Raw genomic sequence first — 19710 nt, forward strand, 5'->3', positions numbered from 1 at the left:
GAGGTTTTCAAGGCAAGGTGAGCAGAGGTGGTATGCAGTGTTCCCTCTAAGCTGTGGAGTCTTGTAAGCAAAAATTCTACTTTGTGAGCTACTAGCATTAAAGTTGTGAGCGAGCGATTTGGCTACTGCATAACCTAGTTTGCTCTGGAGCCATCCTTCCTGAGCTGAGACAAAAATGTGTGAGCTGGAGGCTAAAAAAATGTGAGCTAGCTCACACTAACTCAGCTTAGAGGGAACACTGGTGGTATGCCATTGCCTTCCTCTGCATGGCAGCCCTGATGTTCCCTGATGGTCTCCATCCAAGTACTAACCATGGCTGACCCTATTAGCTTCAATTTAGCTCAGCCAGGATGTGATGTCATTCTAGGACAGCAGCCTCTCCTAGACTCTGTAGTATATGGTAAATGGAGGGTTCCACAGAGTCTTCCCTTGGAACTAGGAGCAGTGATTCAGGGCTCAGGATGCCCCTTGTACCATTCCACCGTCCTGTTGGAAGTCTGCTGGCTAAGCCCCAGATGGAGCAGGAGCAAGTGGCAGCAGGAACCTGCTCTTCTTCTTTTCCCCACTTTTTCAGAGTGCCATGGGTGATTGGGGGCCCCAGCTAGGAGGCCTGGGGAAGCTGCCCCTGTTGTTCATTGGCTCGGGCTGCCCCTTCGAACCCTCCAGCCTAGAGATCAGTTCTAATTGCAGGAGAACGCCAGGCCCTGTCTTGAGGTTGGTAACCTCAGTGGAATTGTGCCTTCACCTTTGACCTTATTATATAGTTTTGTATCATGGCATTCTGATTGTACTTGTTATGGAGGTCCCTTTCATTATATTCATATTGTTCTTTGGGGAACATTGATACATTCATCTTAAATGATAAAACAAAATCTTGGCTCTTAAGTGCAAGGGTTTTCTTGACTCGGTTGGTTGGTTGTTTTTAAAGGAATGTTATTGATCCATGTACACAAGGAAGTGGGGGACAGTGATGGATTGTTATTCATTTTTATTGCTTTTTCACAAGAGTGCAACAGCACAGATGTGTCTTGTGAAACGTTAAAAATGAGGTAAATACTTCAACCGCTTTGACTCTGGTTAATTCTGGCTGCCTGTGATATGCGAGACAAAGGGACACTGGATAACTGGAGATAGCTTTGTGCCCAGTAAACAGGATTCCAAGCCTACATTAAACTCTGGTTTAGAATCCCTGTTTCTTGGTCCGGGGGAGGGGGCGTAATCCAGCTCTGGTTAATTTGTGCTACTGTCACAGGTAGGGTTGCCAGAGGGGTACTATTGCCAGATCCAAGTTGGGAGGCCCCCGGAGAAAGGGTGATGAAGCCTGGGGAGAACAGGAACCTCAGAGGGGGTACAATGCCATTGACTCTATCCTCCAAAGCAGGGGTCTTGTTGTAGAAAAAGAGCTGCCGGAGCTCATTAGCATAACTCATTAGCATAACTTATTTGCATATGCCACGCCCCCTGACATCACCGGAAGTGACAGAAGGCCACACCCCCTGACATCACCGGAAGTGTGTCAGAAGGCCCGGCTACTTACCCTCCTGCTTCATCCTCATTCCCAAACGGAATGAGGATCGAAGCAGAGGGCGGGGTAAAGAAGGGGGCGGGGCTTCACCACGTGACCGCCCCGCCCCCTAGAGGTTCTCTTCCGGAGCTCCGTACCTGAGAGCTCCCCCCCGACTAGAGCCCTGCTCCAAAGTATCCATTTTCTCCAGGGAAACTGACCTCTGTAGTCTGAAGATGAGCTGTCCCACCTAGAGGCTGGCATCCCTACGTAACTTAAGTCAGTTCCTAACTGGGAGTCCTTCATCCCAGGATGAGGAAGGTGTGTGTTTGTGAACCTAGCAATGAGCTAGGTTTGGGTAAACTTGACCTTAACTGCAATTAAGTTTGCCATCTGAATGCAGCCTCTAAAAATACGTAATGGATTTTGACCAAACTAGCGAGGGCAAGACCTCTGGAGGTTGGTGTGTTTTTTAAAATTGAACATTAACTTATACAAGGAGAAACGGAAGGTATGTTTTAAATGTCCAAATATCAGTCTCAATCTTCCAGCATCTTCAAGATCAAATAATTTTTAAAACCTCTGTAAGTCAGCCAGTGTACCCCAGATCTTTCTGGAATCTGACAAGCTCAACCTTCTCTCGGCAGATTCACCATACATTTCACAGGTGGGACAGCTAATCTTGATTTTATGATGAACAGAATTTTCAGGGATAATAATGACAACAGGATTCCAAGCCCTATGGAGACCAAGCCCTACGAGGAAAAGCTGAGGGACATGGGAATGTGTAGTCTGGAGAAGATGAGGCTGAGGGGGGACATGATTGCTCTCTTTAAGTATTTGAAAGGCTGTCTCTTAGAGGAGGGCAGGGAGCTGTTCCTGTTGGCAGTAGCGGACAGGACTCGCAATCATGGGTTTACATTAAGGCAGGAAGGTACCGCTGGATAGTAGGAAAAACTTTTTTTATATAAGAGTCATGCAACAGTGGAATCAGCTGCCTAGGGAGGTGGTGAGCTCCCCCTCACTGGCAGTCTTTAAGCAGCAGCTGGACAAACACTTGTCAGGGATGCTCTGGGCTAATCCTGCATTGAGCAGGGGGTTGGACTAGATGGCCTGTATGGCCCCTTCCAACTCTGTGATTCTATGATTCTGTAAGAAACCAAAGTGCTATAATATGTGGCTGCTGACAGAGCTCTGTAATCTGAAGGTGCCACTCCCTCCTGAAGTTCCGCACACTCAAGGAGGAAGGGAACAGCAATGCTTTATGGGAGTATCCCCACATGGGTAGGGAAGTGATGGTGCCATTATGTACCCAGACCTTGTTAAATACCAAAATAGTGTGCAGAAGGAAAACAGTCATGATCAAAGGTGTTTTCCTGGGATTTTCTAAGGATAATTGACAGTAATCTATTCTTCCAAAACATTTTCTTCAAACCAGTCCCAAGATGCCGTATGCTATCAAATTGTTACTAGAATATATTTCATCTTATGTATCAAAACATGCTTAAAATCTGCCTTCGTACCAACGGGGACCAAAAGCAGATGTTATGTGGAGAATCGCATGTACTCATTTGACTGTATCTAAAGCAGGAATTCAGGGTTTTAATTTTTTTAACACAAAAATTAACAAATTAGGGAGTTAAACCTTGCTGGAAGAAGCCCTCCACAGACCTACACTTCACTTTCTGTAAAAGGCAGGCAGGCAGGCAGACAAAAGATATTCTAAGTATCCCCTGTACTGCACTGCCGAAACAAGGCAGAACTAGGATGGCCAGACCCCCCCAGTGGAGGCAAGGTTCCCCTGCTGACAGGCCCCACCTCCCCACTGCTATTAGCTGGCTGGCGGGGGGAACTTACCCTGAAAAAGAGGGAGATCCATCCAACATGCAGCAACGTATCTATGTCACTGCCCATGTGACCCAGAAGTGATGTCATCACATCCAGGACGTTGGGGTCATGCTCTGGTATTTAGACAAAAACTCTATGGTAGAAGCCAAATATACCACAGAGATTTTATCCAAATACCAGAGTGTTGTCCCAGCACCCCAGATGCAATGACGTTACTTCCGGGTCATGTGAGCAGTGATGAAGACACATGACTATACATCAGATAGGCTTCCTTGCTGCTCCCAGTAAGTCTTTCCCCTCCCCTACTGGTTACCAGCAGGGACCTGACCACCCTAGGCAGAACACATGCAGCTCTTGACATCAGCCAGGGTGTCCATACCTCTTTGATTACATTTCTTTTATTTTAGCACTTTAAAATCTGCGGGCTCTCCCTTAACAGGACTGGAGGCCACATTGCCTTAATTTACTTTGTAGGAGACACGAGTGCAGCTATCCCACAAAGCAAGGCTAAGTACAGATTGGATATCATAGCACCATTGCTTGAATGAGGTTAATGCTAAATGTACCACTAAGAAATTTTGTGGCCTTTAAAAAAAAAAAAAAGCATTTGTACCAAAATTGTGTAAGACCATTTTGTCCTGATTCTCTCTTTTCACAAAAAAGCAGCATCTTCCTGTGCCAAGGACATTTCTTTAGGAGGTGCCCACTAGAACAGTGTGTTAAATACATGTGTCCGTATTTATAACACAGAGTGATGCTGCACAAAAAGAACGTGATGGCTGGAAAACAAGCCTTGATTTAACAGATTCACAGAGCGCAATCTGTCAATCATCAAGTAGAAGGACAGGAAGAGTTTTGACGAAGATACAGCTGAGTGCTATAGACCCTCTCAGTCTAGCAGATGAAAACAATCAAATGTGTGCTATAATTGATGTTAAAGCCAACACACTATAATGAATTGCAAAACACTTAGCAAAGTAAACACCCAATGGACTTATCAAAGGAGGTGGTAGACTCTCCCATCCCCTATACTATCCAAACACAACACAGATACTTCAGGCAAATGTAATTGAATGGGTTTGATAACAGAAATAATACAAGTTAACTTTGCCTGTGTTGTACAGGAAGTTAACATTAAATTATCTCTCATGACTGTAAAATCAATCTTGGCCAGAGTCCTGATCCCATTAATAGAAATGGGAAACACTGATTTCAGTGTAACAGATTGTGCCTGTTCTCAGAAGGGAACGACTTTGGTCTTAACTGTATTTTCCCCCTATGAATTCTCAGTCCCTCTGTTTGTATCTGAAAAATTGCCTCTGCAAAAAAAAGATATGGCCCTCAAAATTATTTGCTGTACCATATAGAGCAGAGCATTGAACCTCAGAAGGTACACAGTAAAACCTTACAGTAGAGCCCAAGATTCTAGGGCAAATTGTTTGGATCACAGCTTCTGATTTAAGAGATTCAATATTCTCTGCCCCCCCCCCTTGCAAAGAATCCTGACGTGTACTTCTCGGACTGTACTGTTGCCAGCCCAAGAAGCTGCTTGTAAGTGACACTGGGTAGCCAAAAGATACCTCCACGTTAAATTGTCACATAAGCTTTATTGATTAATATGTAAATTAATTATCTCTTCTCTGCCATGAAAAGCTCAAAGCATAAGTCCTGTCTTTGCACCATAATCATAGGGGCCAGTATATCTTCGGGACCATCTCTTCCCATATGAGCCCTATGGGAACTTACGATCTATTAATCAACACCTCCTGGTGGTTCGCGGCCCCAGGGAACTCAGACTCGTCTCAATGAGGGACAGGGCTTTTTTGGCCCCAGCCCCTACCTGGTAGAATGAGCTCCCATTAGAAATTAGGGCCCTGCAGCCTGGCTTTCAGGTGAGGCAGCGGGCGCCCACCTGCTATTGGCCTCCCCGCCCACTTGCTCTTGGCCTCAGATCCGAATGGTCACCTGGGAGCCAACTGCTTCTTGCTGCGATCTGTCAAGGCACCTGTCTTTCATTAATTACTGTTTTTAGATATATTTTAACTGTTAATTTGTTGTATTGTGAATTTTATGATGGAACCCGCCCTGAGCCCACTTGCAGGGAGGGTGGAATACAAATCGAATTAAATAAATAAATATAAGACTACGGGGCTCTCACACAACTCTCTTAAGAGGTATTACGTAGATATTAAGAAAACAGCAGCCTGAATAGCCCAGTTTAGCCTGAGCTCATCAGATCTTGGACACTAAGCAGGGTCAGCCATGTTTAATACTTGGATGGGAGACCACCAAGGACGATTGTGGTCACTACACAGACAAAGGCAATGGCAAACCACCTCTGATCCTCTCTTGCTTGGAATACCGTCACTGAGGGTCACTTGCACCTCGGAGACAAATTCTTCTGCTGAAAACACACTGTGACGGAATTGACTGAAGAAAATCATACCCGTTTTCAAAATTCTATTACAATGTGTTTATACAAAGTACAGATTTCCATATGTATTTACACACAGTTACAGATTAGCAAGTATGTCAACACCAATTTGTATGGATTTTAGAAAGGTGCCGGATTGAATGCCAGAAGGTAGGAAGACTTCTACTTGTCCAAAGCAAAGGAATAGCAGCAATAAAAGCTTCCATACCCACCACAACGCACTCTTCTTGTAACCAAATAATCCAAATAAGAAATTGCCTTGTGTTGGGGGGGGGGGGTTAAAAATTGCTCCACCTTGCACACCAGGAAATTCTAGGAATGATGCAAGCCTGGAATTCCACTAAGTGTGGAGCTTTCTTCCAAACCACAGCTCCTTCCTCTTGAGCAAGACCTGGGAAATTGTAGAATGACCCAAAGAATGACATGTGTAAGTTACTTAAAACAATGGTTTTTACAGATCTGACCAAATTTTTATTTGATAGCAATATGAATGGCTCTGTAGAGAGCTGCCATGTGTTGGACCATCCATATGCAAGATGATGTCTATAATCATTCTGTTGTCTGCAACAATTCCATTATCTACAAAAATTCAGTAGGTATACACACCACTATGGGTTGTTTGAATAAATTGGTTATAGTTTATTGTATCAACTGCCATAAATTCATAACATTTTTCTTGCTTATTTTAGTCCTTTCTTTAAAAAATACAAAAAAAATAAATTAAATAAAAAACACATTAATATTAATGATCTGTCTATGATCAAAAATACCAGCAAATTCCACATTAAGGCTAAATAGTATTGTCTCATTATTCTGGTCAGTTCACGGCAAGGTTGACCTTGGTTATGAGTGTCCTTAACATTTTTGTGGACTTAGTGCAAATGCAGATACTTATTGCTACTTGAATCCACCTTGATACGATTTATATATAAATTCATGCTTTTACTGCTGGAAATCGAAACACATTATTGAAGTCCTTTAACATCATTCTTTTTTTCATTTAGAACAGAGAAGATAAATCATCCTCTGGTCTAAATTATCAAAAACACAGTTGTAAAAAGTAGTTCACAATTTAAGCAGTCCTTGGAGGAGCATGGACTTATTCCAGTGAAAGTGGTTTTAACAATTATAGTCCTGTAGCAGACCTGGACAACTTGTGACCAAGCTGAACACAGAGTACTGCTCACCATGGATTATGGCCCACCAGATTCCCAGCAGCTTCCTGTTTCTGCAGTCACAGACACACAGCAAAGAAAGGAGGCTTATCAAACTGAGAGTGGACCACCATACATGGTTGTTGGCCTTTTTGGTAGGTCACAAATTGTACAGTCTTATCCCATGGTTCTGTTAAAATGCTACCAGCCTTCACGTCTATTTTAATAGTGGTGTAAAGGTTAAAAATAAACAACAACTAGCCATTTGGGCAAGCTCTAATAAAGCCAGATAAACCTCTTAATAACAAAGCCCTGATCAACAATTAACCTAATTGTTAAATCCAGCCCATTTATATTGTTTTTAAGGCAGAAATGTCCTGCCAATTAGATGTTCCCATGGAATAAATCTAGCTGTTCTTTATTCATTTTAAAAGCTCTAGTCCAAGCCTAATAAATTATCATAAATTCACAATGTCTGGCTTATATGACCAACTGGGAAGAGTTCTTGATTTTAACACTTGTTCTGATCTCTTTCAGGAGCAGTTCACACATTATGATGCTCAGCCATTTCAGCTGTTACAAATGAGTGGACAATTCTTATCAGTGTAACATAGCTGTTTTTATCTTATCACATTTAAAAAGTACCCAGAGGTGGGTACTATGAATTAGCTAGCACTAAGGACAGAGCTATACGTTATGTTTGACACAGGGCTGCTGCTAAAAACAGCCATGTGTTGAGTTCTCTACCTCTCTCAAAATGTTCAAGCTCACTCATGTCATCACATTAACTCCACCCTACAGCGCTGGCTGCTACTAGTGGGAGCAGCCCTGTGTGGAACATAATATAGAATTCTCTCATAAAACTGAATTATGTGAATGCACCCTACAAAACTTACTATTTTATCATGTTTTTTCCAATGGACTATTGTGCAACCAAAGGAGTACAGAGCTCATTTCAAACTTCAACACATTTCCTATGCATCAGGGTCCAGTCTTACTCAAGATAGGGTCAAGCTTCAATCAGAACTGGGTATTTTTCCTGTGAGACCACAACTCTCAACTCACCTAACTCCACAGAAAGTGGCTTATGAGTGCCACATAATGGATACCAGCCCTATCCCTTCAGTTATTTTAACCATTGGCTGCAGACCAAAGAATCACACATTGCTAAACATGGAGGCAGTCAAGCACAACATTCTAAATTAGAATCCAAGTAACACCCAAAGCCATGTTGAACAGACTGCATTAGTCCACAGTCTCATGCATTTCCTCTGTACAATTCCATATATTTTATTTGAAACAGCACACCAAGTACACCGGACCACAGTCATTGTCAGTATTGTTGCCTGCTCTGTTGTTCTGAGGGGTTTGTGAAAGTCTCCTCTCTAAGGACAGATTCCAGAATTATAACCACTACTGTGTTTGCATTTACTATATTATGTAATCCTAATGACATAGATTATGCAGTGGAGTCTGCAGCATATACTTTGAAAGGTAACTTCAGGAAATAAAACGAGTATAGTACTTTCCCCCTCATTGAAATTCTCAATAGAGATTTATTAGTTTCATTTTGCAAGAGTCTTACTTTAAGGAGGGTGCTAATATGTATTATGACAGTTCACATCGAAAGCAATTCTTTCCATAAAAAGATGGTACAATAATAACCCCTATGGAACTTGTATAATTTCAGAGTAGATAGTCAAGTGCACAATTAAACAAGTTTACAAGAGTGAACCCTGGCCTCTTGTTCTAGTTGTGAGAACCTTAATTAGTACAAAATGTCAATATTAGGATGTGCCTGGCATTCTGCTTAAATAAAAAGAGCGTATTTATCATGTAGCTTTGGTATAATCTGCAGTAGGTTTTAACGAGTAGAGTATATACCAACTCCTGTTTTCATTTTCTTCTTTTCGTCCACAACTGTGAAGTTTACAAAGATGGAAATAAGTCACTTATCAAAGAGGAAATATTACAGACACAGAATTAAAGTTTTGAAGACCCAGTTTTATCTTTAATCCTCGGGGAGGGGAGGAAGGGGGGGGGAGTTTAAGCTATGAAACAAGCAGTCAGAAGAGTGAGCACTCATTGTTGTGATTGGTGTGCATACTTTTACAATAACATGGGCACAAAAGAGATTGTCGCCTTCGATACATTAGGATCACCAGATTTTCCTCAGTCTCCATGCACCTTGATGCTTGACTTGCATGAGATTTTTTCCTCCTCCTTATCACAGGTTCATCGCGGCCCTTGCCGTTGAAATGTTATCACAGAGCCTAAAGCTTCCAAACTGCCTATCTGGCCTGTACACATATTTCATTAAAAATAAACTCTATATAGAATAAATAAATATATAAAATAAATAAAATGTTGCCTTTGGAATTTCTATAAATAAATTTAACTTTTATTTATTTTTTATTTTTATTATTTTTTTTAAATCTTTTCTTATTTTACTTAGAGGTCCTTGCTTTAAACTCAGTGAGGGGGTGACTCCCACTTGAGCGGTCAAACTGAACCAAAAGAAGCCTCTCTTTTTCTTGTTGTTGTTGTTGTTATAAGTAAGATTGTACTCTCCTCCATGCCTTTTTCTTTTTGTAAAAAAAAAAAAAAAGCAGCATACACTTGAGCAGGCCACCAGCCAAAATTCCTGATGAGACAAAGTATGGCAGCTATGCTGATATAGGATGAAGTACAACGGATCAAAAAATTTAAAAGCGTCTCTATTTCCCAGCATGCATCAGGCCTTCCCCCCCCTTCCTTCTTGCTTCAGCTCTCTTTCATCCTTTCGTTCACTCTCACACATTCTCACTCTCTTCCTTCCTTCTCTCGCAATAAAATCAAGCAAGTGGGCACAGGCTCTCCTCCAGGAAGACAAACCCTTTTAAGTGCAGAGCAAAATCAGCATTTTCCATCCAAGCCTCCATCATACATTATGCATGCGACAAAAGTTTGGCAACAGTGGAGCTGATGTGATGACACAGCTAATCAATTAAGAACCCACCGCATGAAACCTTTATAGTGGTTACTTTTTTTTTTTTAAGGGCTCAAGTGAAGGAAACGTCTTTGTCAACTTTGGCTTAAAATATCCTTATATAGTTCAGGGACTTTCTCGGGGTCCACTGGTCTAGGTAAAAAATGTGTGAACTTTTGATGCCGTTTAGTCCTAGTCCCTTCTCTTGGAGTCCCGTCTTTATTTAATGCAACGTAATATCGTCTTCCAGTGTCCACATGTTTATATAGGTTCGATGAATATGTGTTATACCAGTTCTCTTCAAATTGTTCTCTGAACACACACTCCTGGGTTAACTTTTCCTGTGAGAAGAAAAAGAGAAAAAAGTAGTAAGAAACTAGTCCGAAAAATAAAAACTTTCCCAAGCACCAACAAGTAAAACTAGGGTTTCCATCTGTCCAGCTGAAGTCCTTATTTAATTATCAATAGCACCTCAGTTCTAACTCAGATTAGACTGGTTCATATATAATGCAGGAGATCCCCCACAGTGTGATGTCACTTCCTGGAACCCCCCTGAAGTGATATTAGTTCTCTTTAGGAATCACCAGCAACTCAATGGTTTTATTATAGTGTTTCCAGCAATTTCTAGAGAGGTGTGACTTTACTTATTGGTTTTTCCTGGAAGTGACATCACACTGTTCCCAGTGGTGCCCCCCCCCATGTCTCCACCTCACACAGTCTCCTGCTGATTGCCAGGCAGTACCTGACAACCTTAATGACAAAACATGGTTTGATGCTGCAAAAAGAAACAAGCCCTGTGCTGGTGCACACTCTGTGGCCCTTCTCTCTTCATCTAACATCCATCAGCTCAATGAGTTAATTCCTCTTATGAGGAATCATAGCTTCCAAACTGGTAAACTATGGTTTAAATTTGCCAGCAATATGAACCAGGTTCACGCCATAGTTTCTTGTTTGGATGTAATTGCAAATTTTGGTTTGCACTAAACAGGAAGGAACTAATTGAACTGGACCATGCATTAGGAGGAGAGAACATGCAAGCAAAGTACTACTTTCCATAGTACCAAACCAGGGTTGCCTCACATGTGAACAGAGTAACAATTGTAACAAACAAATAAATACGCCCATACATATTAGAGGCACTCATATAAAATAGAGAGGCATCTTGCCCTGACCTGGATAGCTCAGGCAAGCCTGATCTTGTCAGATCTCAGAAGCTAAGCAGGGCCGACCCTGGCAAGTACTTGGAAAGGAGACCTCCAAGGAATACCAGGACTTGGACCAGTGTTCCCTCTAAGATGAGTTAGTGTGAGCTACCTCACAGTTTTTTAGCCACTGGCTCACACATTTTTGTCTTAGCTCAGGAAGGATGGCTCCAGAGCAAACTAATTTATGCAGTAGCCAAATTGCTCGCTCACAACTTTAATGCCAGTAGCTCACAAAGTCGAACTTTTGCAAGGCCAGCAGGAGTGCAAGGAAACCCCGCGAAGGCCCTCCCTGGCCCCAGGCAGGCAGGGGTGGGGAGAAGCAGGGAGGAAGCAACTTACCCTCCCTCTTCTCCTGCCTCCTCCTGGCTGAATGAGGGCCGGAAGCGGGCCGGCCGGAAGCAGGGGGCGGGGCTTCGTCATGTGCCCCGCCCCCATACCTCACCTGAGGGAACTGCGATCCCCCCCGAAATGACCTCTGGTTGCAGATACTACAAATATAGAGCACAACCATATTGTGTTTTCCTGGAAGCCACCAGCAGTACAGGTGTGAAGGAGGAACTGCACCATTTAGTTATTTTACAGTGCAATCCTATGCAGAGTTACGGCAGTCTATCCCCATTGAATTCAATGAACTTAGATTAGAGCTACCCTGCACAGGATTGCACTGTTAGCCATTCACTCTCTTCTAAAGCAACATCTTAAACCAAAGCCCACAGCATGAAAGCATCAATGATTAAAGTAAAACTACATGGAACTCTTTGAATCATTAAGCAATAGCCACTGAAGCCCTTGAAAAATTTAAAAAAACAACCCTTTTTAAAGAGGAACTTGCAGTAGGAAGAAAAGTTCTTTAAGAAAGACAGAATACTCTGTCTCCACTCCACATAATTAGATTTAAGAATAAATGCTGTCAAAGTTGGAAACGCTTGCACAGCCAAAGGTTCAATAAAGGAAAGGCATCAGTTTGTATCTTGAGTAAAAATGCTGTTGCATTCTACACTTATACGTCTGAAATTATAAGACTGCCACTTGGCAAATAAATGCATCCTGGGAAGAAATCTAGCTTTAACAGCTTTTTTAAAAATTGGGTTTCCTCTGAGTGCAAAATATTGGTATTATTTCAAGAAAGGAAAGGAAGAAAATGCTTTTTATAACTGCTCAAATGTCACTGGCTCTAATCCTGTACTATTTCTTAATGATGGTGGGGGTGTGATGCAGCTAAAGGATGAAATAAATGTGGCATCAGCTACAGGTGAAGTTCATTCTGCTCATGCCCTGTCCTGTGTATAAACACATTTGTCATGTCAACCTGCCCATTTAGCCTGAGAGCGATCAGTGGCCTGGAGGTAGGAATGCCAGCCTCCAGGTGGGACCTGGGGATCCCCCAGAATTACTGCTCATCTCCAGACTACAGAGATCAGTTCCCCTAGGGAAAATAGAGGGTGGACTCTGTGGCACTGTACTCCACTGAAGTCCCTTTCTTTTTCAGGCTCCATCCCCAAATCTCCAGGAGTTTCCCAACCTGGATTTGGCAACCCTACCCTCATCCCCAACCAGTGGCCACTGGGAACCTGGCAACCCTATCTGGAGGGTATGATGCTAATTCTCTGTGCAAATAGTCCAGCTCACATGGTAAGGGTGGTTCTACATGATTTGGTGCTGATGGAATGCTTAGATTGACAAGTGCTTTATTCATGGCCATTGTCACATCACTTTCGGTCCAAAATCTCATGCAGAATCAATATCAATGGATTTGCACATTGAGGGTGAAACAATTTTACTGAATTCAGCCCCAGCCCCCCCCCCCCCCCGGGGAAGGGCTCAATGCGTTCTAATAGCATTCTTTAGCTTATCTACAGAGAAGAATACAGGCAGCTTTGTAATCAATGCTTTCTTTATAGTTGTTGAATAGTCTTTAAATGCAGCTCTTGTTGTCTTAACGTTTTCTGAGCAATTTTAAAAAAATTACTTTGTGTTCTTTCAATCGCAAAAGCAGATGCTGAATAGTGTATGCAGAGCTCTAGCTTAGAAGCAAGACAAGAAACTCATTTAAATTAAGTTTTTCTGCTCTTCAGGCAAATCAGATCACACAAATACGCACTGCAGAACTGCTGGCTGCTTAAGAGAGAGATCTGCTTAAAAATGTCATGTCATTCTTTCCTGAATCAGTTAATTATACACTTCATCAACATTTCATAAATACGAATAAAGAGTCATTTGAAACCACGACTTAACTTTTTCCTCTAAAAGGCTTAAATAAATTACTATAATGCTGCAGTATATCACCAGACTACAGTGAAAAGTTATAGGTTTTTTGCAAAATGAATGCACAGGCTACATAGGTAAAGGTAAAGGTTCCCTTGCTCAAAAGCCAGTCGAATCTGACTCTAGGGTTGTGGTGCTCATCTCCATTTCAAAGCTGAAGAGCCAGCGCTGTCCGAAGACGTTTCCGTGGTCATGTGGCCGGCATGACTAAACACCAAGGCACACAGAACGCTGTTACCTTCCCACTGAAGTGGTACCCACTGAAGGCTACATACTGCAGTATAATTTATTAAAGCATACTAGAAGGTGAACATCAGTGTACCAAAAAAGCCAATATTACTTACATTGTATTAGTTATTCGATGCAACTCCATAACATTTCATACAAATGAAGTTTACCAAAGTTCCATCAGTCTGGGTTCTACATTTACTGGGGAAGGAGTTACCATACACCAAACCCGTGACATATTACTAGATGTTACTCATAGGCCTACCACCTATTGCCACTGCTGCACATTCTGCACAGCTTCCCAGACTGTTTTGCTAGATGAATTGCAATAGTTGCTAGGTCTAAAGCCAGGCACCACTGGGGCTACTGTAAATGCCCCTCCCCACCATAACAGTATTGTTAAAAGGAGACAATCACATGGCCTTCAGTCTCAGATAGGACTGCAGTTTGTGAAGGGCAGGCAGGACCGGAGAACATGAGCACTGCGCAATCCAACAGGACTGTGAATTGTGCCTTCTGTGTCCCAGCCCTTCTTCCAAGTACAGAGTGACATGCATGCAGTTCCCATGTGAGCTCTCTCATACACATGATTGCACCCCAGTAGGCAAGCTAACAACTGAGCACAGACATAGATGTTTTCAAATCTTGGCTAAACTCAGACTGCTTAGAGGCAAAGACAGAGACCTCACATTATGAATTTTCAGATCATTATCCAAGTAGAGTCAGTGTAGCCCTACAGCCATAGCAGTGAACTTAGATGTGAGTTCAAAATGCCCACTTAACTATGGCTTAAGGGGAGAATTTTAGGGAACAACATTTTTGGGAGGTATCCTGATGGTTTGGGCATTAAACTATAGTGTACATGGGACTCATACAAATTTATAGTATGAGCTTGATTGATTTTGGTTATGTTTCCTACCACTGGTATTTCTTTATTTTTCTAAATTCAAAATAACACAGACAACAAAATACAGCAGAAAAGGCATCATGTCACAATATAAATACAATTAATATAAGTGTTTCATATTACAGTATTCTTAGGACTTAAAGATATGAGAATTTTCTTCTCATGCAGGGGTCATTTCCTGCAGGAGCGCACAGGAGCGGAGCTTCGGCAGTAAAGAGCCCAGGGGGCGGGCATATGCAACAAGCCCCACCCCCTGCTCCCAGCAGCCCTCAGTTAGAGCAAGCAGCAGCCAGGTAAGTTGCAGAGTTCCCACCGGCCCCCTGGTCCAAAACAGTCCAGTGGCACCTTTAAGACCAAGTTTTATTCAGGTACAAGCTCTCCCTCCTCTGCAAGGATGGATCTGCACATTCCCACCCCCCCAATAGCTAGCAATCCAAAACAGTCCAGTGGAGCCTGAGTGGTGGGTACTGGCCTCTGACACACTTCCGGTGATGTCAGGGGGTGTGGCATATGCAAATAAGTTATGCTAATTAGTTATGCTAATGAGCTCCTGCACCTCTTTTTCTACGAAATGACCCCTGTTCTCATGCATATGCTTGAGACTGACCCTGAAAGGAGGCATACAATAGAAGGGTTCAAACAAGGCATTACCATTTTTAACAGGTCAGGTCTGGGTTCCCTGAGCCAACTTACTTTCCCCACAGCCAGACAACTGCAGTGAGGAACTCATTTTTCAAGCACCACAAGGACACAGTTCACATTGGGACCACAGAATGGGGAGGAGGAGAGTCTTCCCCATATCTCTCAACATGAAATGGCCCGGGGGGGCTCCCTCCCCCTACCACACTCCCAATCTGTGCTGGGCCCCAGGGACACATGAAAAGTTAGTTCCCTGCAGCTGCCATCTGGCTGCAGTGAAAGCAAGCTGAGTCAGGGGAACCCAAATCCAATTCACTAACAAAAGATTACATCTAGTTTGTCTCTCAGGAACAGAAACAAAATTCTTCCCTCAAGTCTAGTATGCTGTGGAATCTTATGGTTGTGTAATTCTCCTCTCCCTTATGTACGTCTGCAAGTTTCCATGCCTTGGAATTTCTAGCACTTCTTTTGGGTCACGCAGGTGTTTTCTCTACACCATCAGATCATATAAACACTGAAGTAAGAAGTCACTTCATAGTAATCTATGTACATACATTAAGTCACAACTGACTTATGGCAACCTCAACGAAGAACTTTCAGGGCAAGTCAGAAGCAGAGGTGGTTTGCCAGTGCCTTCCTCTACAGAGTCTTTCTTGGCGGTCCCTCATCCAAGTACTGAACCTACTTAGCTTTTGAGAACTGATGAGATCAGGCTATACCACACTGTCTTATAGTCATCTATCCATATAAAAAAAGCCAATGTGTGTTAGCCCTAAAATTGCTGAGGGTCATGCAAGGCAATTTTAATTTAGAAATCTGCTAAATCAGTGTACTGACTTACATTTAACCATGAAACCCCTTTTCCATTCCTGAATTTGTCTACTACTGGAACAAAACAGTAATTATAACATCAAAACTTACACTTGCCCCATTAAGATGTTACCATGTGTTAGTGAAATGAAGGACTGCAAGACATCACAAGGATTATTTCAGTAAATAATTTTGTAAACGATATCCCTGTGGGGCAAATAAGTTTAAATGTATGGACATAAATATAATTACTCTAAATGGGCAAAACTTTGCAATTTACTTCATTCCTAAGGCTCCATATAATTTTATTGGAAGAGCATTTCATATTAGGTTATTTAGCTCCGCTACAAGAAAAAGTAAATGAATTCTTCACATATAAATAAGCAGTACCCCCTCCCTTCTTTTGAAGGCCTGTCCATTAGAGGTACTTTGCAAATTGTTTTGATTCTGGAAGTAGGGGGGAAACTTATGACCATAATTATTAAGGTTTTTTCTGCACCAGCTTGTCTTTCCTGGAACACGTCTTCGAATATATTGAAAACAGCTGGTGCAATCTACACCTAGTTTCCTGATTAGGACTCTGCTTCTAAATTTTGTTCGGAAAGGTTTTCATGAAAGAACTATTAACACCAATGAAATGTCCTTGTGATATCACATCGTCCCCTGCAGTTCACCTTTTAAATAGGGTTGCTAAGTCGCTCTTCTGCCGGAGCGGGGGGCTCCTGTCTGGTGTCTGCGCATGTGTGCTTTGCGCGCGCACCGCATACACGTCACCCAGAAGTGACGTGATGACAGCAGGCACACTGGGGGTGGGGCCATGGCCATACAAGGGGAAACCATAGAGTTTTTCCTCGGATTGCCCTGGCCCCGCCCCCAATGTGCCCAGCGTGGTTGTGTCACTTCCGGGTGACGCGCACGTCGGGGTGGACTTCCCCTGGGGGCCCGATCCACCGGGGGAACAGGCCTCTGGGGCGGGGGTTTCCCTGCCCCCTGGGGGGACTTGGGAAGCCTACTTTTAAAACACTTACCTGCAAGAGACTTACTGGGAAGAAGGCACCCCAGCTTGCCAGGGTAAGAAGCAGTCTGGAATGCCTCCCTACAAGTAAAGCTGAAATCTGCTGATAGTTTAACATTTTAAAAGAGAGGTCAGTACTTGTGGGGTATACAAACTCATCCCACTTTGCTACTGGTAAACAGATTTCATAGGTTTTATTTTTGTTTCAAAAACAATATTGTTTCAAAAATAATTTGATTAGAGGCACCTGACAGGCTGCCTGTTTCCCACTGGAGGGGGGGTCCCCTACCCCAGCTCCTGTTTCCTGCTGTTACTCCTGTGGTTAGCCAGAGAAAAATAATAGGGGGGGAAACTTCTGTGAGTTATGTCATCTCTGGGGAAAACCCAAAAGTAAAGTCTATGACTCATCAGAAGTTCTTTGGTTTTGCCATGGAATTTCCAGTGATTCCTAAAGAAGTGGCATCACTTCCGGGTTTTTCTGATGGTACCCCTGTGTCCTGCCCATCCCCCTGGAATTCCTTTAGTAAGGTAACAGTGAGACAAAATACAAATATACCTCATCAGAAACCAAGCCTTCCATCATTTTTAAACCACACTCACTTCTCTTCAATCTGTTGTGCTTTCTCTCCCTCCAGTCTCAGCATGAAGATAAAAAAACCTGCATGGACAGGGCTATCCAGACCCTGATTATGTATCTGGAAATGCAAATGAAGTCAGTGCATGATGGGACAATGGAATCACACCTGCCTCCTTCATCCCCATCACTACTGCTACTCCATGCCTTGGTGCAATATATGAGTATTCATTGCAACAAGCAAACCCTTGATACAGGCAAGCTTTATTTCTTGATTTTGAAGGGAAGGGATAAGATTTTGCAGGTAATGCACATACAATAACTTTGGCCTTTATGTCAATACATGAAGGTCAGGCTACAAACAGGGATGACAGCATGGCAGATGCAACTGCTGCCCCACTCCATGTTGAACAAAAGGCCAAACTAGGTATGACTCCGAACAGCCCTGATTACACACAAACAGTCGACTGAATTTTTCATTTATTAAAGACTAGGAATAAGGCTCATTGTGGGAAGAAATACAATGAGCTCTAGAAAGAGGCTCCTGGTGAACGTCCCGGCTGTGCCTGATGGGGCAGCAGTGGAAAGGGGAAAATAGAGGGAGGCATGCCATGTTTATTTCCTTCTGCTTAGCTATACAGCAGGGCTGTCTGTTATTTTGTTGCCCCAAGCAGATAGTATGGGAGGAGAGCTGCATGCCATGTTTTCTGGGTTTCAAGGGTCTGGAAAGCGGTTCCGTAGCCAGTTACATGGTTGCCAACTCTGGGTTGGGAAATACCTGTAGATTTGAGAGGTAGACCCTGGGGAGGGTTTGGGGTGGGGAGGGACCTTAGCACGGTATAATGCCATAGAGTCCACTGCCCAGAGCAGCCATTTTCTCCAGAAGAACTGATCTTGGAGATCTCCAGGAACTGCCTGGAGGTTGGCAATACTAAAGGAAGGACGAGGTTTGTTGAAGGACTTCAGTGAAGTATAATGCCATAGACCTCACCTTCCAAAGCAACTATTTTCTCCATGGGGACTGATCAGTAGTCTGGAATCAATTGTAATTCAGAGAGATGTCCAGGCCTTCCCTTTCCCCCCAACCCCTTTCAATTCCAAAGCTGCTTCCTCTTTAACACTTTAACTGATCAACAGTTTAACTGACTCCCTGCTAATGCCCCATGGCCTCTTGGGACTTCCAACTTGGGAGTTGTAGTATTATATTCCACACTTCTTCCTGGGAACTCAGGGAGATACAGATGGGGAAGATATTATTTCACAGTTATTTTTACCCTGCATCCCCCTACTTCCTGAAAAAAATGAATTTAAATCCACATCTTATTCTAAATTGTTCGATCATCTGCCTTTTCATAGACAGATGGTTCTCCTACTGCTTTCTATGACTATGATCCACATGAAATTGAGGGACCCATTCAGAAAGCAAGGGACTCCTTACTTTCAAGGTTTCTCTGCAACAGTTCCACTAAACAGGCAATCCACTATCCAACCAGAAAAAAATAATTTATTTGTATTATAGCCCATATTTAGAAAAAACCTGAAAGCCCAACTTATTGTGCATCAAGAAATAACATATAACTTGTCAAAAATCAGCTTTTATATGTAGCCTAATATTTTTCAGTTCAGTTTTCATTTCTTTCTATTTTTCTTCACATTTTCCCTCAATTTGATTTTTTCCCCCTGAAAGGTCAAAACAATTATTTTAAATAGTTACTTGAGAATTCATTGCTTTGCATTGCACAACATTTACTTTAAGATATATCTCTCTAGAAATGCAAGAAATATCTTCCATACAGCTTTGTCTCAAAAATAGGCTGAACACAGCTGTTTCACCTTTCAATTACGCTACAGCTAAGCCTTCTGACTCCAGTCTTTTGTTGCCTGCATCTCCTGCACTGGAATTCATTAGTAATTGGTCAGGGCTTTATCCGCACAGTTAATTTCAACTTTGATGACACTTTACGTCAATTACTTAATAGCTAATTACATATTTATTAAAATTTAAATCAACTTGATGAGTGAAGAGGTCAGAGAACAGGCAGCCATCTTGCCAGACATCATGTGAAATTTCCCCATGCACAAAAATATCTAGCACTCGAGCTCTGAATGACAAGCATATTTGTGGAGTTACTTTACTATTTTTGAAAGTCTGTGAAAAA

General features: G+C 42.5%; 1 protein-coding gene across 1 annotated transcript in view; it reads right to left on the reverse strand.

Annotated features, from left to right (window-relative positions):
• Positions 1-9983: 9983 nt before the first annotated feature.
• The window catches only part of FGF9 (fibroblast growth factor 9), a 50601-nt gene continuing 40874 nt past the window's right edge, over positions 9984-19710 (reverse strand). Inside the window, exon 3 of the mRNA XM_015417047.1 lies at positions 9984-10249. Coding sequence (XP_015272533.1) covers positions 10004-10249 — 246 coding nt within the window. The 3' untranslated portion in view covers positions 9984-10003. The remainder of the gene's footprint in view (positions 10250-19710) is intronic.

Source organism: Gekko japonicus, unplaced genomic scaffold, assembly GCF_001447785.1.
Source record: "Gekko japonicus isolate JY-2015 unplaced genomic scaffold, Gekko_japonicus_V1.1 scaffold685, whole genome shotgun sequence".
NCBI lineage: Eukaryota > Metazoa > Chordata > Lepidosauria > Squamata > Gekkonidae > Gekko > Gekko japonicus.